Source organism: Patella vulgata, chromosome 4, assembly GCF_932274485.2.
Source record: "Patella vulgata chromosome 4, xgPatVulg1.2, whole genome shotgun sequence".
NCBI classification, from domain to species: Eukaryota; Metazoa; Mollusca; class Gastropoda; family Patellidae; genus Patella; species Patella vulgata.
Window position 1 is genome coordinate 68989261 of NC_065882.2, and position 23932 is coordinate 69013192.

The following is a 23932-nucleotide window of genomic DNA, read 5'->3' on the forward strand; positions in this document are numbered from 1 at the left end:
TTCATTTAATCGGGTATAATCTTAACATGAATATACGATCGGGTCAGCCTTGTTTACTTCAGAGTACACGACACACGTACGCTGCTATTAATACTATTATTGTTCATTTTACACATTAAAGAAATAGACTATAATCGAGTGGAGATTCAGGGGCATACAAAAGAAAGCATTGTATCACTCCGCCGGAAAGTGGAATAATTTATGTCGATATAAACAGAAATAAACTTTTTCATAAAACATCAGTCATTGCTAATCGTTTTCATTTTAATCAGCATCAACAAAAATATTAAATTCCAATTGATTTAAAGCACTCAACCAGGAGAACTACTTTCTACAATCAAGGTCACGAGAATTGTGAGAAGGCAATCAAACATGGTGTTTGCACGTATGAACAATTTTATCTTCAACTGTTTGATTTGTGTAGAATTTACCTGTTTAAAAGGTTAGTTTGCAACTTAATTTGAAGTATGCAATGTTGAAGTATACGTGTATTTGACTGACTGATTATAATAAACACGAATTCTAGTCCGGGCAGTGTTGTAGGTTAAGTTTGCTGCAAAATTTAATTCGTGATCAGTCGTCGTGTGCTGGACGACATTGAAAAAAAAATATACTGTAGGCTAGATCTATGTGGTTAATGATTTTTGTATGTCTAAGTGACATATTTTTGTAAGCTATGTATAATTGACAGGCCGTTGTCATTCTCAGTTTATTGTAACAACGGTTGACAAGCTGTTTGGAAGACACAAAAAATAAATTATCAAATGGTTGGTTTGTTGTGAAAGACGCCATTTTGAAATTGACATCAAACTACGAAAACCGGAAGAGAAGAATATGCTCTCATTTTTTAGTTGAAGTGGCTGACAGTATTCACCGAGTACTGAGAGTAGTAAAGTAAAAATCAATCTGTGACTATTCACCCAGTCATTGATAATAAAGTCTATATATATGTATACATTTAGGCACAAGACTCAATCATGAGAATGTATCCAAAAGTACCGGTAGGCCACTTGAAAGAAACGGCCCATAATAATGATAATAGTGTAGCTGACACAGAATGATGTCAAATTTTAGAGTATTGCATGGGTTTTATGAAAAATACAATCTTTTTCACAAATTGAAGTATTTCACACTACATGTAGGTCCACGTTTATATTTTAAAAATACAGGGGACGATACAGAAAATGTAGGAATTGGGGGCTTCACTTTTTCACAGGCAACCCTCTGGAGTTTCTCGAAATCTTAACTGAAGATAAAATCCAAATTTTAGTAGGTACTTCAATTTTGATTGGCTAAGCAAAAATGAATGAAATGAGGTTTAACGTCCTACTGTTTTGCTCCGAACTGGGCTAATGAAGATGGGAATACGTCATACAGTGTGCGATGAGGGGAATTTTGCCCGGACAGCGGCACTACGGCCTACTCTTATATAACGAATTCCAACTGTCAATGGATCTTTTACGCGTACGCCAATGTGTACACGGGACCTCCGTTTTTCGTCTCATCCAAATGACTAGACAGCTGTCCTTGTCTGACTCTCCGTCCTGCATCACTGACAAGGGGGAACCACGCTGGAAAATCTGGATGAACTTTCTCTGCCAATGCAGGTATCGAACACCCAGATTAGCTAAGCACTAAAATCAAAATCAATCTAATATTATCCAATCAAATTACTAAAATTTGGATTCTATCTTAGTTAAAATTTCATGAAACAGGCCTCTGACCAAGAAGAGTTTTTTTTGGGGGGGGGGGGGTGTTCTCTAGTAGAAAAAAAAAAATTGTTGATATCAATTAAGACTGTGTAGTCTAACCTACTTTTGAGTTGACAGGTCAATTCAGTAGCATGATTAATGGGATGAAACGACCCATGTAAATTTGGGATGAAACTGCCCGGGGTGTAACTGTCGTGGGATGAAAGACCTGCTCCCAAATTCTACATACTATGTAGCTTACATACATTGCATTTGGTTGATCTGAATTCGGAGGTCCATTTTCTTTATGACTCTACCCCTCACCCCTGATATATTACATGTACATCTGTATGGAATGACAGTAAAAATGATTGACATACTGGTACACTTAGATAACTAAATTGTTTGATTTGTAGTGTGAATTTAAAACCTGTTAAATACTAAGCCTAAAGTCAGATTATTTGTAAATTGGACGGTGGCAAACTTTATAAGTGGGAGTGTCATATTGGCTCAATGAGTAAGTGGGTTCGATCTCTGTTTTTGCAGAGGAAGTTCCTCAGGTTTTTCCAATTGTAAGTGCTGCAATTCAGAGGGTCTTGCAGGGAACGTAAGCTTACACGTTGGGCGTTGCCGAACACATAAGGTAAAAAGAGCCCACAACCTTTCATATTCAAGTCTCTGCCTGGGCAAAATTGCACTCATTGGTCATGTCTGGTTGTGTGCTATATGCCCATCTTCATTTATTTGCACGATTCATGCAGAAAAACAATATATGTTTAATCCCTCTTCATTTGCGCTTTAAAATCTCTCTGCAGGTCAGATTAGTCAGATCAGTCATATTGCATATGCCATAATTATGGATTAATGCATAGATTCTACAATTTCCCTCTTAATTGTTATCAGAAATTTGAAACTTAATTAATTGATTATTTCTAATTTTTGTTTCAGATTTGATTTGACCAATGGCAAAATGGAGTCAAATGGAAATAGCAGCTCATCAGGGGGGTCTTCGGGTAGTGGCCCAAAAATTATGGTCTTCCGTCCTACAATGGAAGAATTCAAAGATTTTCCAAAGTACATCAATTACATAGAGTCGCAAGGAGCTCATAAAGCAGGCTTAGCAAAGGTTTGTCCATTATTGAAATACATATTTTAAAAAGAAGATTGTACAATTCATCGAGTGGGGTTGGATGGCCGAATGGTTAGCACGTGCACGCCACCACACTGTATCATAAGGTCTGTCATTGAGTCAACTGGCAGGGTTTCGATTCCACAGGTGTACGTGACAAGAAGTAGGGTTGCCTGTCCAACCTTGTGGGTTTCCTCCTACTGTTAAAGAACCCTATGCGCAAACAAATCAAATTTTTGAAATAAAATTGAATCATGTATTAGTCCTGAAATGATCTAGTTTGTGTCGAATGGACATTAACCCCCATTTCTCGCTCTCTCTCTCTCTCCATATCACTTAGTCACATGCATTGTTGTTAAAGGGCATACATGTATAACATGACATGTGTAGATGAATTAACTATTCTAATGAGTCTAATTGAATTCTAATAAATTTATGGAGATCAGTGACACTTGATATGTTTTCTATTTATAGGTTATTCCACCTCCAGAATGGAAACCAAGGAGAAAGGGTTATGATGATATTGATATTACGATACCTGCACCAATAAGTCAAATGGTTAATGGATGTCAAGGCTTGTATACACAATATAATATACAAAAGAAACCATTGACTGTCGAAGAGTTTAAAAAGCTAGCCAACAGTGATAAGTAAGATATGAATTATGCTGATAACAGGAAAATCTAATCACTGGTACTTATTGTATTTGAGTCATTTTTAACCGATTGGCAAGCTTACAAGTTTATTAGCCAGCCGAATCTCTAAATTGTCCAAAACGATTCCACCGATAGATATGTCTGATAGATTTATAGATGTTGATATGTGGTAGGTCTGTTGGTTTGTCTTCATTAGCCCAGTCAGAGCAGAACAGTAAGACGTTAAACCCCATTTCATTTCATTTACAACTTTGGATTGATAGTGGTTAGTGTGTATATAAGTTACTATGTCAAATTGTGTAAATCTGTGAAACAATCTGCTTCAACCTCATTACCCTTAAAGAGTGGCAAAAATGACACCGCCACCAGAATACAGGGCTTTAATTTTCTGGCCCACCCCTGGTTGTGAATAATCACAATAGGCATCAAAAAGCGACTGTTTGTGCATACTAAATACTACTATGTAGATGATGTTGTCCAGTCAACTGCTTATTAATAAATGCTATCCAATTGGTTATTTTAAAATATGAATTTATTTTCTTTTATCAGACACAGAACACCAAAACATTTTGATTACGAGGAATTGGAGAGAAAGTATTGGAAGAATATAACATTTGGTGCTCCAATCTACGGTGCAGACATATCTGGATCAATATATGATGAAGATCAGAATATCTGGAATATCAACCGACTAGGAACTATATTAGATTATGTAGCAGGAGATTATGGTATTCATATCGAAGGGGTTAACACAGCCTATTTGTATTTTGGTATGTGGAAAACAACTTTTGCGTGGCATACAGAAGATATGGATTTATACAGTATTAATTACCTCCATTTTGGTGCTCCGAAATCTTGGTATGCTGTTCCACCGGAACATGGTAAACGTTTGGAACGTCTAGCTCAAGGTAGGTTTCATGTATTTATTAAGTAATCAAATGTCTCTGAAGAATATTTAGTATACATGTATCTTTTTGTACATTGTCAATTGTTGCATAGAAGAGTTTGACTAAAATAGCATGGTGATACCTAGTGATCAGCATAAGAATAACCTTGAATATAAAATTGCTAGCCACATCCGATCATGTTAGTCCCATAATGATCTGTTTTGGGTCAGGTGGACGTTTAACTCCATTTCTCTCTCTTGTTGGACAATTGTACATTAGAAATTTTTGAACATAACAGAGTTATGAAGTCATACATTCATGTATATCTGTCTTAATTCAAATGCAAAGGGCAATAACTCCTATTTCATGCACTTCTGCCTTTAAGTTACATGTAAATCGCAAGTTTTGATTTCGGTATACATGTAGGTATTGAACTGAAAAAAGGAATTTGTCTCGCTCAACAGTAGCAGCATAGAGCATAAAAATGGTACATGCATTGCCATTTTAATATCTGACCAAACTCTTTTTTTTTCAGGTTTTTTCCCAGGAAGTTTTCAAGCTTGTCCTGCATTTTTACGTCATAAAATGACCCTGATATCTCCTCATATTTTACGTCAATATTCTATACCCTTTAATAAGGTAATAATTTATTATAGCTCAGTTTATAAATCATAGTAATACATTAAAATGTCATATTGCTACATCTATCATCTATTCTGTTTGCATCAGTGAGGTGAAGAAAACTATTGAATTTCAGGGATTTCAGATGTCTTACATAGCCTAACAAATTTTTTGAGACTAGTGTTAAAGCTGTAATGGCAAAAGTTGCCATTTGATCTGCTTGAGATTTATATACTTTGTTTATTGTTCTGATTATTAGGATGAATAAGATTTAAAACAATTTTTATACATGTAATTATTCATAGAGCTAATGTGTCCTAGAATCCTGTCAATGCACTCAGGATGTTATGCAGTATAAAGTATAAATATTTACCCAAGATTAACAATGCCTCAACCTTTATGGACTGCTACGACATCTTTTCTGCTGTGGGCTTTTGTTTTGTTGTCTGGCAAAATGTCTTTCGTCAACATAAAATGTAGATGCTGCAGAAACCCAATAAGATTTCTATAACTTACTTCAATGTGTCTTTAGATTGCCCTAAAAGTTTATTGTTTACAGTTTACAAATTTCTATTTTTTATTTTATTTCTATTCAGATTACCCAAGAAGCTGGTGAATTTATGATAACATTTCCCTATGGTTATCATTCCGGTTATAATCATGGTTTTAATTGTGCTGAATCAACGAACTTTGCTACAGAACGCTGGATAGAATATGGTAAAAGATGTCTACAGGTATATCAACTTCTCCCTTCGGATTCCATACAAAATGTTATTACAAAATTGACCTGTAGGAATTTGTTTGCACAGATGACTTTGCTACCAATGGATGCATAATAGGGGTCATCTTAGGTTTCAAGACACTGTCCCTAATAAGATCTTCTTTCTCTCTCTCTCCCCCGTCCCACCCCTGGTTAGTTGTAGTTTGTGTATACAATGAATTGGGAGTCACAGTGACTCAGTGAGTAAGCCGTTGGATTGCTAATGTGGAGGTCCCTTGTTCAATCCTTGCATTAGCCGAGAAAGGTCATCAGGATTTTCCTGTGTGGTTGCACCGTGTCATTGGTGCAGTACTGAGGTCAAAGAACCCTTGGCAGTTGGAATTTGATATAAAAGTAGGCCATAGCGCCACTGTCTGGGCACACTGTGTGGTGTATGCCTATCTTCATTAGCCCAGTCGGAGCAGAACTGTAGGATATTAAATCCCAATTCATTTCACTTACATTTCTATAATTGTATATATTTATGTTTCAGTGTGTTTGTAGAAAAGATGGTGTTAAGATTAGTATGGATTGTTTTATTAAGAGATTTCAACCAGATCGTTATCCATTATGGAAGGCAGGAGAAGATATTGGTCCTCATCCTGAAGATAAATACAAGAGAAACATTAGATCAGGGTCAGACATTTGATTTTGTATAATTTGCATTTAAATCTCTTATCAAATGAAACAGAGTTAAATGTTCTACTCCCACTGAAGACGGGATCTCTTATCAAAACAGGGTACTATTAGATTTAAGCGTTAGATAAATGTACATCCCTTGTTTTGCCGATATGGTGCAAAAAATAGTATGTTAAACCACATTTCATTTCATTTGTTTCTTAATTATTCTTGAAATGAAATGAAATGGAGTTTAACGTCCTACTGTTATGCTCCTAACCTGGGCTAATGAAGACGGGCATACGCCATACAGTGTGCTATGAGGGAAATTTTGCCCGGACAGCGGCACTACGGCCTACTCTTATATCGAATTCCAACTGCCATGGGATCTTTTACGTGCACGCCAATGTGTACACAGGACCTCGGTTTTTCGTCCCATCCGAACGACTAGACAGCTTTCCTTGTCAGCCCCTCCGTCCTGCATCACTGACAAGGGAGAACCACGCCGGAAAAACTGGATGAACTCTCAGCCCATGCAGGAATCGAACACCCGGCCTCCAGGCTAGCGAGCTAGCGTCTTACCCACTTAGCCAAGTGATCCCCCTAATTATTCTTGAATGTCATTACTTGAACAAGAACACTTATGAAGCACTGTCCTTCTTTTCTCTAGTCTTTTTTAGTTGTTCTAACAATTTGCAATAAAATTGATGTCACATCAAGTAATGCCATATTTTGGATTCTAAAAAAGTGCCAGGTTGGCTAATCTTTATGATTTTGCTATCAAAATGTTACTGTTTTTACTGCATGTACATTCAAACCTAAAATAGATTTCCACTGCTATATTTTAAAAGTGCTTTTTTTTTTATAGAGAACCTGACAATGCATCTGGAACTGTTTCTAAAAGACATCCTGTATCTAAAACTTTTGAGGATGGTTCTGTCAAGAAACGGGGTCGAAAGCCTAAAGGTATTGATATCAAGGTAGAAGAGGGTGTGGCTACTGAAGTAGAAATTGGTACAGAGACAGAAGAGGGAACAAATGCTAAAAAGAAGAAAGTCAAAGATGAAATAAAAAATGAAGATAATGATGGGGAAGTTAAAGAAAACATAAAGAAGAATTCGCTTTCCAAAAGAAAGATTGATAAATATGATAAAATTCCACAAAAGAGTAGCAAAGCTTCAAATTCATCTTCCTTCCAGGATGCATTTGCCAAACAATTTGGTATTGATTTAAACAAAGTCAAGTCACCAGATAAATGCCAGATGAACAGTCCTAAAGTTGAATCCTCTGACACTGAAAATAACCCAGATGCAGGAGCTAAAGCAGAAATTGACCCTGCTCTTCCACAAGACATGCTTTCTGTCCAAACAAATATAGAACCACCAATAAAGAAAGTGAAGAAAGCTGTTGTAAAGAAAGTGGCACTTAAAGGTCATCAAGGTCCAGCTGCTATCCCTCTGGATACCATACGATTTGTGAATTCTCTACAGGCACAACAGCAGAGAATTGGGCATCCAGTAGTGGTTCAACCAAATGTACAGGACAATACTAGTCAAATGTTGTCACCTAGACATGAACCTATCTTGGCAACATCAATGAGTTCACCACTTAGTTTAGATCAAACAATTGCTGCTGCTCAGGCCAAATTGTTCTCTTCCCCGGGTGCAACAAGTTGTAAAACATCTCCAAGGAGTTATCAGGAAGTGTCACCAAGAATGTTACAATCCAAGGTTTATAGCCTGATGTCTAGTAAAACTCCGCTTATGTACGATAATTCTCAAGGCACAGCCCTCAATTTAGTGAAACCCAAAACTAATAACGAAAACTTTATGAAGCTTTACAAAGATCATAATTCAGAAAATGGCAGTACACAGTTACGAACTGTAACCGCGACCCAAGGCAGCAGCATGTCAACATGTATGTATACACAAAATAGTCATATTCCAAATAAACCCATAGACGAAACCAGATATATTGAACCGTCATCCAGACAAACACATCCTGCTTCTGGTACAACCGCATCTAATGTAGCTGGTATGAATCCACAAATACAAGTAACTGCTCAAGCACTTCATATTCAGAAACAGATTAGACAAGTTCTGGCGCAGGGTTATTATGAGGTCAGTGGTAAAAGAGTTCCTCTTACAGTTGAACAGCAACAACAGTTACGTCAAGCACTGGCAGCCCAGATGGCTCATATCCACAGAGCTGCTCGCATCACTGCTTTACAGAAAAGCACAGAAAGCCATGGTTCAGTTGTAGCTCCATCATCGTCAATATCAACCATACAAAATAGGTCACCTCCAATGGCGCATTCTCAGTCTTATGTTTCATCTCATGTGGATCAATCTGCTCGACAAATAAAATCACAAAATCATCATTCATACGCGTCACAAGTACCGTCCAAACAGCCGTCATCTAATAATAATACACCACGCTTTATATTACAAGGTGTGTCTCAATTACAACCATCTTCCTCTAGCTACATCAAGATGGATGACGTGCCTGCTTCATCATCATATTGTGTGAACATGGACAAAGTTTTGCCAATGACAACTAATTATATGAAAATGGACGTAACGTCGCAACCGAAAACTAGTCATTCGATGACGGTGAAATCCAAGGGAAAAACTCAGCCAGTGACTGTTCAAATTCCTCAGGATTATAGTGTATCATTAAATAGTGCTAATAATAATTATAATATCCCACGAACTACAATTACAGGTTCGTCAGGCTTACCGTTAAAACATAGACCAATGAAAAAATCTCCTAGGAGTGATTTTCAACTTTCGTTATCACCAACACAGACCATAACTTCAAATTATCAATCAATGCAGTTAATCCCACAACCTATAGTTCCGAGTTCGCAAGTTTCCCCACCTCATTTACGGAAACAGGACTTATCTCCAGGTGCTTTACACAATTATGCTTTGCCACCAGATATAACTGCAAGTGTTAATCCTAATCTAGTATTAGCTAGTGCAGCTATCCCTAGTCACTCCTCGCACAGTGGTTTTAATAGTACATGTAGTGTTAGTAGTGAGAGTTTATCAGCTCAAGCAGCAGTAGCATCAGGCAGCAGTAGTATGTCAGCGACTGATCCAAACCTGATGGTCCCATCTCTATACTCAGGTAACAAGGTATATGTTGAGACATTTCTATGATTAGCCTTTAGGCTGGATTTGATTAATATACTCAGCTTTTTTATTATTCATTACTCAACATCAAGATAAACTAATGTTTGCTTTTCAAAAGTTTATCTTGCAAGCAAAAATGATAAAGGGTTTCACATGGCTGGCTTTCTTCTTTATTTAAATGTTAAAAGTAATTGTGTTTGTAATATAAAGTGAACCTAAAGGATTGTGACTCATTGGCTTTGCCTTTAGATGTATGTAAGACAATACAAAAAAGAGAATATTCTGGTTCAGACAATTCTTCCAAATAGACTTGAGTATTAGGTCATACAAAAAAGAGAATATTCTGGTTCTCGGACAATTCTTCCAAATACATGTAGACTTGAGTATTAGGTCATACAAAAAAGAGAATATTCTGGCTCTCTAACAATTCTTCAAAAGAAACTGATGCAGGAGTGACGTATTCATATATTTTGTCAATGATCACTGAGCTGTCTAGTCGTTCGGATGGGACGAAAAACCGAGGTCCCGTGTACACATTGGCGTGCACGTAAAAGATCCCTTGGCAGTTGGAATTCGATATAAGAGTAGGCCGTAGTGCCGCTGTCCGGGCAAAATTTCCCTCATAGCACACTGTATGGCGTATGCCCGTCTTCATTAGCCCAGGTTAGGAGCAGAACAGTAGGACGTTAAACCCCATTTCATTTCAATGATCACTGAGTTGTGTAACCTTGATGTACTGTCATTTTAACCTACCGTACATGTAATTGTTTCACAGGCCTTTGATCTTGTTGTTGTCCTGTATTAGCTTGGTTATGTTGTTATAATTTGTCTATATTTGTCTCAGTAGCTGTTTTCCATAAGTATTTGTTTTTGTTTTTACTCTGTCCAGTTACTAAATGCCATTTAAAGATTATTGGTACATACATAGTTGACTCTAAAACTAAAGTCATTAAACCCTTTTCATGTGGCGTAAATGTAGAGGTATCTGAAGAGAACCAGAATTTCTTTTTTTTTAAATTAAGGTTAGGGATTAAATAACATAAATATATGCAACAAGATATCCTTTTGGGGATGAAATTTGATGAGCATTTAATACTTATAGCTGTTAACCTATATATGTTGTGAGAGTGGAGTATTATACTGAGCCTTTATTTATATTTTATTGTTTGACAGGATGGTACAACTACGGATGGCCCACCAGATATTACTGGTAAACAAACGGATATCACTAAAACAAAGAAAAAGAAAACTGTAAATAAGAGTGGAAATACATCTTTAAAATCTGAATCTAAGTCCCCCATCTTAACTTGTGAGAAACCAAGGAAAAAACAGAAAAATAACAGTACTGATGATGGTAGGTTGTATGATATGAATATAAATTAAACATGCATCATGCAAGAGCCAAATCTGCCTATTGCAGGTCTTTCTTTGGGCCTGAATTGTTATCTAAATTATTAATTAGACATTAAGTAACTTATTCAGACCATAAGCAACTCTTGATGTCATCGCTAGCCTATTATAATCTGATCTGCTGCTCAAAGCTCATTGATGATTAAATCAAATGACATGGTTTCAAAATATTTTAAGTTTTATAATTGGATATTAATTTCATAATTGTGTTTTTGTTTTTTCTGTTTTAGAGAATTCCACAGAAACTACTAAACCATCTAAAATCAAGAAAGCTGTATTAACAGTAAATGTGAACTTATTAGATGACTGGGCTCATCCATTTCATCGATTATGGCAAGAACAGCTATTAGATTTTGAAGCTGAAGAAATCTTTAATACCATTATGTCCAGGAGAGCTCCCTTCTGTTCAGTATGCTCTGTCTTTAAACCATTTGACGTAAGTAAAAAATATTATTCATATACAGTAGAATCTGCATTAAGCAGCCACCCAAGGGAATTTTCGCGACTGACCGCTTAACGGGAGTGGCCTCTTGGTGCTTTTTGTGCTGACACCAATTAAATATTACGCTTGGATGCATTGGAAGCAAACATCAATACTTGCATCGGTAAATTTGACCGTCGCTGAATCTTGCGCATTCCTCAAATCTCAGACATAACTTCTGTAAACTTGTCATTCTGTACCAACCTTCGATACTACTGTCTACCATTGTGATGCATTCGATAATATTTATCCATTTTTGTGAAGAAAATCGATGAATTAATTTTATTTTATCAAAAAAGCACATGCACAAAAAACCATCTTTAATTTTATCACCAATTTACAGGGGGTGTATGTAATATTACAGGAGGCGCTAAAACGTCTATTTTAACAAAGTGGCAATGGAAAAGAGATACTAGATGATCATGACAAAACTCGCCTTCGCCGGTACTTTTATTTTATTCAATCAGTATGAAATAATGTTTCGTTACGCGTGAAAACAATGATCAGGTTAGTCGTTTAATAAAACAAAAGATTAATTAACAGATAATCCCGGGTTTATTGTTATTTTCACATTTCTTTTTACCTGATCAGTGGGGGACCAGTTAATTAACTACTACTCACGGGATTAACAGGGGTGTTACCAGTGATGGGATTTCAAAATTTTACTTGTCGGACATTTTACCGAAAATAAAGGGGCATAACTCTTATCGTTATTTAAGCAGACGAATTCGTACCACAATTAAAAGTCACATGTCAAAATATTCAAATCCCGTACGTAATAAAAATAGGTGAACCTCGCTATTTTTCATATTTAATTCCCGTACAGTATTAAATTCATACCACAATTAAAAACCACATGTCAACAAAATATTCAAATCCCGTACGTAATAAAAATTTGTGACCTCGCTATTTTTCACACTTAATTCCCGTACGGCATTCAAATTTATGTCAGTAAATGTCCTACAAAATTAAGCATTTTCGTGATATGTTGAATGAAAGCTTACCGATCCTGCTTCGGCATCAAATTCACAACCATAATATTCCTTTAGAATTACGTGTCTTCGTTTATACGGCAGCAAATGAATGCAGAACTTCCGAAATAGTTAAATCACTTGTAAACAGGCATAGCTAACTTCAGCGAATAACACTCTTTCATAGTCACGACAGAGTGACAGGCATCATAGGCAACACAGCAGAATGATTGACGCCTACAAATACGTTAGAATTTCTGCTCATATAGCTATTGGTAGCCCCTCCCCTTTTTGTTATTTTGCTGGGTGCGTACTAGTCTCGGTCACCCAGAAACTCCTAGTCTTAAACATATTCGTAGAATATTTTTCTGGGTAATAGAGACTAATAGCCTACGTGACTCATCACACGGCTTCATAGTAAGCACTGCCTAATAATATGTTAAGCAATATTTGGCCGCGCTCGAGATCAAGGGAAAGTGCCACTGTGGATGAGAATTTCTATATGGATTCTTAAAAGACGTAAAAGATATCGTAGACAAAATGACTGTCCATTGATTTAGGGTGTTATTTACTCTTACGATATGTGACATCTATGATTAGTTTATTATAGATGATGTCGGCTCACATCAATGCGATTAAGATGCCCGACAAATGAGGTGGATTAAAATTATAATCATTCTTATTGAATTGATGAATAGTCCGACAAAAGGAAAGCAATGACTTCTGTTTAAGATTAGATTGATGAATTGTCCGACAAAGGATTAAGTCAGTCAATCAAGGCAGATTAAGTAGTTAAATCAAGGTAGGTTTATACTATAGACGGTATAACACGATAAATACGTTGATCACTTAATTATCTAATAAACCCAGCGTATTATCGACGATAATCGGGTTGAGTGGTAGTTATACACTCAGTAAACTATATTAATTTCGGAATTTTGAATATTATTCACCATGTCTTGATGTCCGATTGGGCATATTCCCGGTCGGACAATTTTGGGTGTTTGGAAAAAAGATTCGGACAAGTCCGGAATATACGGGCAAAATCCCATCACTGGGTGTTACGAAGAACGACAAGATGGTATCATTCAACAATGGCCGTTGAATGGGCGATGTTTTGTTAAATTTATTAGTAAAATAGTGACCGCTGGCCGCGTTAGAGTGACCGTTGAATAAAGAGATGAAACAATAGAGTTTTTACGGGTGGAATTTATCGTGACCGCTTACATGGAGATGTCGCTTAATGGGAGTGGTTGCTCATACAGATTCTACTGTATCGGAAATTTGTTGATATAATATAATGGAGTTCATCAAATAATACATGTATGTTTTTTGAAGACAAACACAAGCTAGTCTGTCGTCTATGTGTTTGTATGCAATATGAGGCAGAATTAGGTGAGGATAACGATTGAATTTTATTCCAGGCGCTTAGTTTTGTTTGCTGTTCTTGTAATCCCTTCATGACTTATGTACATGTAGGTGATACAAGCACAAAATGTAACAAGTTTGAAAACCTTGTCTTGTTTGTATAGAACTATTTACTATCAAATATCAATTAATTTGTTTTCTATAATATAGTGTAACCTATCCTTGTTATTTATTATAGCATGAGAGATTTACTTTAAATATATCCAAAGAATCTATGACCGAAGCCTTATCTAATCCTGTACCAGATAAAACACTACCAATGATACCGGAAGTTGTATTTGCTAGTAGTGCTGAAAGCGAGAGTATATTTGGTGGTCATCCATCTATGGATTCTGATGGTCTCAGTCCGTTACTTGTATGTGAAGATTGTCAAGTTTGTGTACATGCAAGTGAGTATAATTCTTTACACAATAGTTGACACAAATGTCTTTAAATGAATTTCTCCCCTCCAGTTACTAACGCTTTGTAGGAGATATTTCTTCTAAATATTAAGATTTGATGTTGTCCACATTGCAATTGATTCTTGTTAATTAGTTTGATTGATTGATATTTATATAGGTTGTTATGGTGTCACAGATGCTAAAACAGATATCTCATGGAGATGTGACAGATGTCAATCAAATAGTATTGATGCTGTAAGTAGATACATAGTATCAACTAGTTTATATACTGGACTATTTATTTCTTAATTTTTATAAATACAGATTGTATGGTTTGAGTATATCATTATTGGTCTATTTAGATTTTTCTTAATGTCACATATCCCGTTTGTGAAGATTTCAGAAAACATGTTATTTCACATCTTTAATATCTGGATGCTAAAATGTAAAGCTGCTAATCTTGCAGCTGTTAGTCAATATCTAATTTCCATAGCTTAATCCGTGCTAAAATCCACTTAAAATACAAAATGTCAACAGTGGACAATATCTCGGCTTGGGTTCAATCAGATTAAAAAGAGGCCCATCAAAAGATTCCAGGAGGCGCTGGCTTGTTTTGACCATATCGAAACCATTCAACTTTCGCAATTTATGTAGTTTGCATGAGGTATTAATTTATAATTTAACTTGACTTAGAAGTTAGAACTGTTATTGGATCGTCATGTTTTATTTCCTAAATTGTTAAATCAGTATCGTATATATGTATGTCTTTTTTTAGGAATGTGTCCTGTGTTATTTACGCGGTGGTGCATTAAAACAAACTACAGATGACAAATGGTGTCATCTTGTCTGTGCACTATCTATTAATGATGTCAAGATAAGAAATGTTATGGAGCGTCAACCTATTGTGATAGATCATATTCCTACAGCTAGATATAAACTGGTAGGTACAATTATAACTTGTAGAATTAATCAGGTCTACTATAACTTTTCAGGGGGGTTGGATGGCCGAATGGTTAGCACGCGTACGCTGTATTATAAGGCCTGTTATTTAGTCAACTGCAGTGGTTTCGAATCCCCGGTTGTAGGGTCGCCTGTCCAACCTCATGGGTTTTCTCTGGGTCCTCCGGTTTCCTCCCACTGCTGAAGACCCCTACACGCAAGCAAATTATTGAAATTTAATTAACACCATGTGACCTGGGTTGTGTCGAGTAGACGCTAAACTTTTCAGAAATATATTGGCTTTGTATTTAAAATATTAAACTAAAACTTAATAAATCAGTGTCTTCAAGCTTTTTATACGCCCACATTTTCACCCCTGTCCGTCCATCCACAATTTTTTTGTGGACATTTTACAGGTCACAATTTTTATCAGATTTTGACAAAACTTGAAAGATAGGTTTATCTCCAAAAGATCTCGGTTTCTTTCGATATTTGTATGTATTGGGCAGTAACTTCATGGATTATGAAGCTTGATCTCTAATCATCTCTTGCAAAATACAGACATATCTTGCATGACAAGCGCTTTTTATTTCTCAACTGAGTACTCTTAAATGGTGAGAAGCTGGAATTTTTGGTCTTTATTTATAAAATGTTACCAATCCCCGAATTTTGTTTTCTTCCAACAGAAATGTATGTATTGTCTACCAATGACTAAGAATTGGGGTAAACATACACCATGTATGCAGTGTTCACATGGTAAATGTACATCAGCTTTCCATGTAACGTGTGCGTATGCTGCTGGTATGGTGTTTGAAACCAGTGATTGGCCTCATCCAGTTTATATTACATGTTCTAAACACACATCTAAACAGGTATGTATTATTCATTTATAGTATGATAATTAATATATCACACACCACTTCATTTGAAATCAGGATACTGTATCACAAGAAACTGGCTTGATAATGTTAAGAAAATACTCCTCAAACGTCGCCCATAGGCCTGGAAAGGGACAAAATAATAGTCATTCGGATGGAACAGAAAACAAAGGTCCTGTGTACGACGTGTTGGTGTGCATGTTGTTGGAATTCAAAATAAGAGTAGGTCGTAGTATCACTGTCCAGGCAAAATGTTCTTCGTAGCACAGTGATAGTGTATGCTCGTCTTCATTATCCCAGTTAGAGCAGAGCAGTAGGACGTTAAATACCCTATTTTATTTCATTTCAATTTGGTTATAAATGAATTGTTTGATTACAGATCAAACCGAAGAAAACTGACAGATTAAATAATGGTGATTGGGTATTTGCGAAATATAAAAATGGCCGTTATTACAGAGCAGAAGTGGTGGATGTAGAACGTCATATGTATTATGAAGTAGATTTTACCGATGGTTCCTTCAGTGATAATTTATTCCCAGAAGATATAGCGGTTAGTAGTTTGAAGTATTTTATTTCAAAATGTTACCATAGAAACAGAATGTTTTGGTAGAGTTGTTATTTGGGGGGGTGGGGGCTCTAATTCGTGGGCTTCAGAAAATAAGATCTGTCATTGGGTCGAGTGGTGTGTGTTTCTCTTAGTCCTTCTGTTAACTAATTTTTCAAACAAACGTGTGTCGTTCGGAAAATGAGTGTTATTTCTAAAAGATAATCACTGATAATATTTATAAGTTGGTCGTAAAAGATTAGAATTGTGTATTTATTATAGAAAATAATCAGGGAGGTATTGTATATTTATTATAGAAAACAATAGAAGTTTGGTGTATTTTTATTATAGAAAACAATCGGGGAGTATTGTATATTTATTATAGAAAACAATAGAAGAGTTTGGGTATTTATTATAGAAAATAATCAGGGAGTATTGTATATTTATTATAGAACTATAATTGTGAAGAACATGGTCCACCACCATTAGGAGCTAGTGTACAGGTTAAATGGACAGATGGAGATACATATGATGCTATATTCAGAGGATTAAATTGTCAAGATCTATACACAGTAGGTTTTCATCACATTTTTATACGCCCACATTTTCATGTGGACGTATATTGTCGTCACCCCTGTCTGTCCGTCCGTCCACAATTGTTTGTGAACAGTCTACAGGTCACAATTTTTATCCGATTTCAATGAAACGTAAAATATCGGTTTATCACCCTAAGATCTTGGTTCCTTTCGATATTGGCATGTATTGGACTGTAACTTCATGGATTATGGCCCCTGATTGTACGAAAAATCACATTTTTAGCTTGTGAACACTGTAGAGGTCACAATTTTTATCCGATTTATTTTAAACTTGTAATGTATGATTATAACCCAAAGATCTCGGTTCCTTTCGATATTCGCGCATATCTGAACATAACTTCCTGAATTATGGCCCCTGATTGTACGAAAAATCGCATTTTTAGCTTGTGGACCCTATAGAGGTCATAATTTTTATCCGATTTAAAAAACCGTATTATTATATCACCGTTAAACCCTAAGGATGGTTGAGTTCGAATTTCGTGAAAATCGGCCCAAAACTGACAGACAAAATGGCCGCCGTTCATTCTCAAATAGCATAAAAATATGGTATATCAAGGTTGTGGGCCCTATAGAGGTCACAATTTTTATCTGATTTTGTTGAAACTTGAAATGTATGTTTATATCCCAAAGATCTCGGGTATTTTCGATATTTGCGCATATCGGACCATAACTTCCTGAATTATGGCCCCTGATTGTACGAAAAATTGCGTTTTTAGCTTGTGGACCCTATAGAGGTCATAATTTTTATCCGATTTAAAAAAACGTATTATTATATCACCGTTACACCCTAAGGACGACTGAGTTCGAATTTCGTGAAAATCGGCCCAAAACTGACAGACAAAATGGCCGCCCCTCGTTCTCAAATAGCGTAAAAATATGGTATATTAAGGTTGTGGACCCTATAGAGGTCATAATTTTTATCCGATGTTTTTGAAACTTGAAATGTAAGTTTATAACCCAAAGATCATGGTTCCTCTCGATATTCGCGCATATCGGACCGTATCTTCCTAAATTATGGCCCCTGATTGTACGAAAAATCGTGTTTTTAGCTTGTGGACCCTATAGAGGTCATAATTTTTATCCGATTTAAAAAAACGTATTATTATAACACCGTTAAACTCTAAGGACGGTTAGGTTCGAATTTCGTGAGAATATGCCCAAAACTGACAGACAAAATGGCCGCCCTTCGTTCTCAAATAGCTTAAAAATATGGTATATCAAGGTTATGAACCCTATAGAGGTCACAATTTGAATCCTATTTTGATGAAACTTGAAATGTAAGTTTATAACCCAAAGATCTCGGTTCCTTTCGATATTCGCGCATATCGGAACGTAACTTCCTGAATTATGGCCCCTGATTGTACGAAAAATCGCAATTTTAGCTTGTGGACCCCATAGAGGTCATAATTTTTATCCGATTTAAAAAAATGTATTATTATATCACCGTTAGACCTTAAGGACAACTGAGTTCGAATTTCGTGAAAATCAGTCCAAAACTGACAGACAAAATAGCCGCCCTTCGTTCTCAAATAGCGTAAAAATATGGTATATCAAGGTTGTGGAACCTATAGAGGTCACAATTTTTATCCGATTATGTTGAAACTTGAAATGTAAGTTTATAACCCAAAGATCTCGGTTCCTTTCGATATTCGCGCATATCGGACCGTAACTTCCTGAATTATGGCCTCTGATTGTACGAAAAATCACTTTCTTTTTAGCTAGTTCTCTATCGATCTCTCGAAAATGTGGGCGTATCCTGCCTGGCAGCCGCTGGTTCTTAAATTACTATGATGCAGGATGTATCACAATACATATGTGATACGATTCAAATTACAAAACCTATGTTACAAATACAGTGGATTCTGTGAATTCCAACATCGTACAGGATCGATACAATATGCCGGATTACACAGCCTATCGAAATACGCAATTGCCTCAATACCGGAAGTATTATTGTAACTTTGTCCATGCTCTTGAACCACTCGTGCTTAAATTCTGTTGATGTCCTCAAACTTAGCGTTCAAGTAAAATCGTTTCTTACGTCTGTTAAAGTTATTGGCAAACATCTGTTTGAATTTATCTTTTCGCTTTAAAATGTTGGATACTGTAGTACGGCCAATTAAATACTTAACGGCTAATTCCTTCAGTTTAGGTCGTGGAACTTTCTAAAAAATCTGCTATAATTAATGTCAAATCTGTACGGGCATGCTTTGCAGGACGATCACACATTATGAATTGACTTGAGAAACTCGAATCAAATACCAAACGCTCTCTTACAAGAGATAAAGTTATCAAGGTAATCAACAAAGACCGACACATGTTTTATGCTCGCAGATAATTGATTGGTGATTGTTTGTCGGTTAACACCCACTGATTGAAGGCCAAATTATCCAATGTTAATTCAACGCAAATCATGTGACAGGACCGCCGATTGATATCGTAATTCAGAATCCGGACTACTCAAAACTTTTTTGGTTGAAGTAATAAGGAAATAAATCGGGACATGAAAATGTTGACGAATTTCACAGAATGCTGTAGTATTCAGATACTGTATGACAAGAAAACCTAAATAAGTACATAAATGTTTGTGTATAAATGTAAGTGAAACTTGAAAATTGTGTTGTCGTTTGTTAGCATCATTTTCAGTAAATTCGTTGTTGTTTAGTACCTTGTTTGCCGATTTATTTATATAAATTAAAAATATTTATACATACAACAATACAGTTACATTTGCTAAGTTATCAATATTGGCCTATTTTTAATTTACTGTGGTCGATGATGTTTGTTAAGTATTCCCATTTTTTGCAAGAATCGTTATTTAAATTATGTTCTAAATTCGCTCTTGATAAAAGAAACGATAAGTAACTGATTGATCTTGCAGACAACCTTTTGCACCAGAAATATATCAAATTTACAGAAGATTTATTATAAACTAGAAGTGTCATGCATGGGTACTGATGTGTCAGAATTTGTGTGTGAAAAGGTGAATCCCCGTACATTATTTGAATGATATAATTATATTGTGCCAGCACTAGTAGGTAATATTCATTTGTATGTTATTTTGATTTGTAGATTGAATTTGAGGATTCAAGTCAAGTGATAGTAAAACGTGGTGATCTGTGGACAGAAGATGAAGATATTCCTAAAACAATCCGAGCTAAAATGGTAAGAATTACATACTAAACCAAATACAACCTTTATGGGAAACAATGACTGGTTTTGACAAGTATCCTCTCATTGATATCAAGCACAGTTACATTCTTATTTCAATTTTTGGGGGGTTGGATGGCCGAATGGTTAGCACGTGCGCGCTGTATCATACGGTCTGTCATTGAGTCAACTGGTGGGGTTTCGATTCCCCGGTTGTACGTGATAAGGAGTAGGGTCACCTGTCCAACCTCGTGGGTTTTCTCCGGGTCCTCCGGTTTCCTCCCACTGCTAAAGACCCCTACGCGCAAGCGAATTATTGAAATAAAACTGAACCATGTGTTAGTCCCAAAATGACCTAGTTTGTGTCGAGTGGACGTTAAACCCCATTTCTTTCTCTCACTCTATTTCAATTTTTAGTTCAGAATTGTATCCCTTCATTAGTGTAACAGCATTTTATTGTTTAAATTTGTGCATTTGAATTTATGCTCAAGACAGACTTCCATTCAACATGTCATTGTTAAGTTGGAACTCTTGGCAAACAAGGAATTTCCCTAACCAGAGACCTATCGCAGCTACTGAATTAAAATACGGTTTGTTTGCTCTTTATCTGATTATAAGCAGGGGCATTAACTCTTGTTTTACTTATATTTTTCAGTCAACAGCCACTGAAAGAAAGTTTAATATGTTTTATTCTGATGTAGTACCTGGCGGTCGACGACCAAAACCTAAAGTATCATATAGAGACATGCTCGATGCCATGAAAGCTAATAAATATTGAAGCACATCAGTGGAACTTATCTTAGAAAACAATATGATGGGACCCGTATTTATTTATTATTAATCGAAATCTTCACATTAAAAAACCCCATTGAAACAGTGACTAAAGTTATGTGGAAATGGGTTAGTGAATGGACTGCAATTTATTAACCATTTCCTGAACAATATTGCTGGATGGAAATTCAAAGTGATAGACACTGTAGAAAAAACACATAAACTAAACTTTTAATATGAAAGTGAACACTGCCATGTATAGTTTTTGTGAGTTTAGAAATGGTGGTTTACTTAGATCTTGCTTGAAAAATGCTGAACAAAGACAACAAGAATAACTCAAGCATATATCAGTACTGTTTTTTTGATCCCGGGAGGTATTACAGTCAGTTTGATTTGTAAATAATGAAATGGTTTATAACGGAACACTTTTTAACATTGAACAATTGGTTCAGTAAAAGAGAAAATTTCTAATGGAATTCTCAGCTGTTGTTAAAACTTTAACATAATTTTTTGTTCTATATTTAAAACTTGTATGAATTAAAATTGTTATATTGTTGTTAATTACATCAGAATTGTTGAATTAATTTAAACATTTTTTTGAAATAAGAAAAGGATAATACTAATTTGAGTAAGTTTTCATTCTTGGAGGGATATTTTATTTTTTTTAAAAGGCAATTTAGATTATCTACATGTATTACTTCATAATCTGTAAATTATAAATTTATCCTCAACTATAGCACGTTTTTAGAGAATTTCTTTGATAAATTAAAGAGACATTCTCACTTTCAACCAGAACATATATGTAAATAACTTCACATCGAGTAATATCATTCTCAAAATATCCTGATTATAAAAAATCCAAGCAGTGGCCAACTTAGAACAAAGCATTGTACTGTTTAAAATCAAAATGTGTAGAATTCATAATATCAATCCTTTTAATGTCTATGCATGTATCTCGGCAGCCAATCAGCAGATTTATTTCATGTCAAATTTAAAATAATCAAAAACATTGTTCCCCCATAGTGAGGGTGTCTCTTTAATTAAGTAAAAGATTTTAAACAGAAAACTGTTGACAGTGAGACATTTATGTCCGGGTGACATATTTCATACATCTTATGGTGTACCATAGAAAACATTTATTTTATTACAACCCTCTCCTTATTTCCATTTTCTAAAACATGTTCTCATTAAAAAAACCAAAACATTCCAAGTTAATTAAGGGTCAGTTAGTTTGGTCATTTGACTGTTAAGTTTATGAATGGATTGAATTAATCATATTTCATTAATCATAATTTGTACATCAATCTGCACCTTTTATTTAGTTATATTATCTAAACCATGTAGTTCAATATTAAACGTGGGTCAGAAGAAGTTGGAATAACAAAATGGATTAATTTGATTTTTCACACAATTGATTAACCTAAATTTATTAATGAATACCAGCTATTTCTGTCCCAACTTTTATTAACAGATATTTGTGAACATGCTACCTATTTTATACTGTTTTTTTATAATAGATGTTTTCTCTAGTAGATAAGGTTCAGAATGTAGTTATAAAATAATGTATTGTAATAAGTTATTGAACAAATATATTGTATTTATTCCTTTATTATTGTAGTTTGTAATTTTTTGAAAGAAAGATAAAGAAATCATTTCAATCTAAAATAAAAGGTTTTTATACACAGAGACGGATTTAGATGAAGAAAGACCTTAGGCTATTCAACTTGAGGCCCCTCCCAATCCCCCAACCTAAAGACTAGAAGATGAAAGTGTGTTTTACACAAAATTGAGCAAAGCCAGGGATGATGATGGATAATTAAGACTACATTGTGTGCAAGAAAGACTTGTGACAGTGTCAAAAATATGGCGCAAGATTGTAAGGCCTGGGGCACTGTTAATACCTATTGACTGAAATTACAAATACCGGTACCGGTACTAATAGTTTTTAAGGAACTCTTTTTTTCAGTAAATTTCCATTTAAAATTTTGAACTGGTGGGTAAAAAAAATGAGTTAAGATTATATCTTGATACCCAGGAGATGTTCGTCTATATATAGCAGTTCTCTTTTTCTTCCCCTTTTGCATGGCAATGCTTGTTGACTGTTTGAGCTAGGATCGAAGAATTTACATTTTCTGGTGAATATTGATGATATTGAGGTGAAAGAATCAGGGTGAAGTAAATAGACCTGAATTAGGGAAATCGAGATGGTCAACATTCTTCGGTATTTATCACATGACTGTAATATGTTGGGCTTGTTCTGGTTATAAAGATTAAACATACATTATGCAAGAGCTAAATCTGCCCATTGCAAGTCTTTATTTAGGCTTCAGATGTTATAGAAATGATTAATTAGACCTTTATTTACACGACAGGCTTAAAATCAACTCTGTAGACCCACGGATGGCTTGGATACAGTTTGGATTTAAACAGCCTCGTCCATTTAAAATTAAATCAATAAATGGCCGACCAAGCTAACGTTTACCGTTACTCGCTGATGTCACAACCGGAAACTGGGTGGAGTTATCGTTTGTAAATCAAACGATCGCCAATTCTCATAGACGGTGAAGACACAATTGGTGCCTATTTCTAGTCCAAACTTCTAACAGTGACAATTCCGTTTAGAACAAAGTAATCTGACTGAAATTTTCAACATTTTCTTTTTTTATCATCTATTTTTGAATTATTATAGCAAGAATGGCCAACTCTTTATTAACTAATTACTAATGTATCTTTAAGATCACCCGAATGACCAGACAGCTGTCCTTGTCAGGCACTCTGTCCTGCACCACTGACATGGGGAAACCACGTCGGAAAATTCCGATGAACTTCCTCGACCAATGCAGGGATCGAACACGCGACCTCTAGGCTAGCGAGCCAACGTCTTA

At 35.5% G+C, this 23932-nt stretch overlaps 1 protein-coding gene across 2 annotated transcripts; it reads left to right on the plus strand.

Annotated features, from left to right (window-relative positions):
* Positions 1-326: 326 nt before the first annotated feature.
* Positions 327-22656, plus strand: LOC126817502 (lysine-specific demethylase 4A). 2 transcript variants are annotated; one of them, XM_050544515.2, is made up of 18 exons: positions 327-442; positions 2640-2817; positions 3295-3470; positions 4026-4384; positions 4899-5002; positions 5581-5718; positions 6238-6380; positions 7231-9502; positions 10673-10853; positions 11140-11345; positions 13968-14178; positions 14348-14424; positions 14945-15109; positions 15795-15980; positions 16366-16536; positions 16983-17102; positions 20199-20291; positions 20932-22656. In XM_050544515.2, exons 2-18 carry the CDS (start codon positions 2662-2664, stop codon positions 21052-21054), a joined length of 4881 nt encoding a protein of 1626 aa, XP_050400472.2. In that variant the 5' UTR covers positions 327-442; positions 2640-2661; the 3' UTR covers positions 21055-22656. The 2 variants fall into 2 exon arrangements, with proteins under 2 accessions (XP_050400472.2, XP_050400473.2); XM_050544516.2 differs by lacking the exons at positions 11140-11345; positions 13968-14178; positions 14348-14424; ... (4 more) ...; positions 20199-20291; positions 20932-22656 and having other exon boundaries at positions 7231-9494; positions 10673-10847.
* The last annotated feature ends 1276 nt before the right edge of the window (positions 22657-23932 follow it).

Coding starts and splice junctions, on each gene's coding strand:
- LOC126817502 (XM_050544515.2), top strand. CDS start 2,662: ATGGAGTCAAATGGAAATAGCAGCTCATCAGGGGGGTCTTCGGGTAGT. Junction 5,003..5,580: donor ATTCTATACCCTTTAATAAG/GTAATAATTTAT, acceptor ATTTCTATTCAG/ATTACCCAAGAAGCTGGTGA. Junction 17,103..20,198: donor ATTGTCAAGATCTATACACA/GTAGGTTTTCAT, acceptor TTTGATTTGTAG/ATTGAATTTGAGGATTCAAG.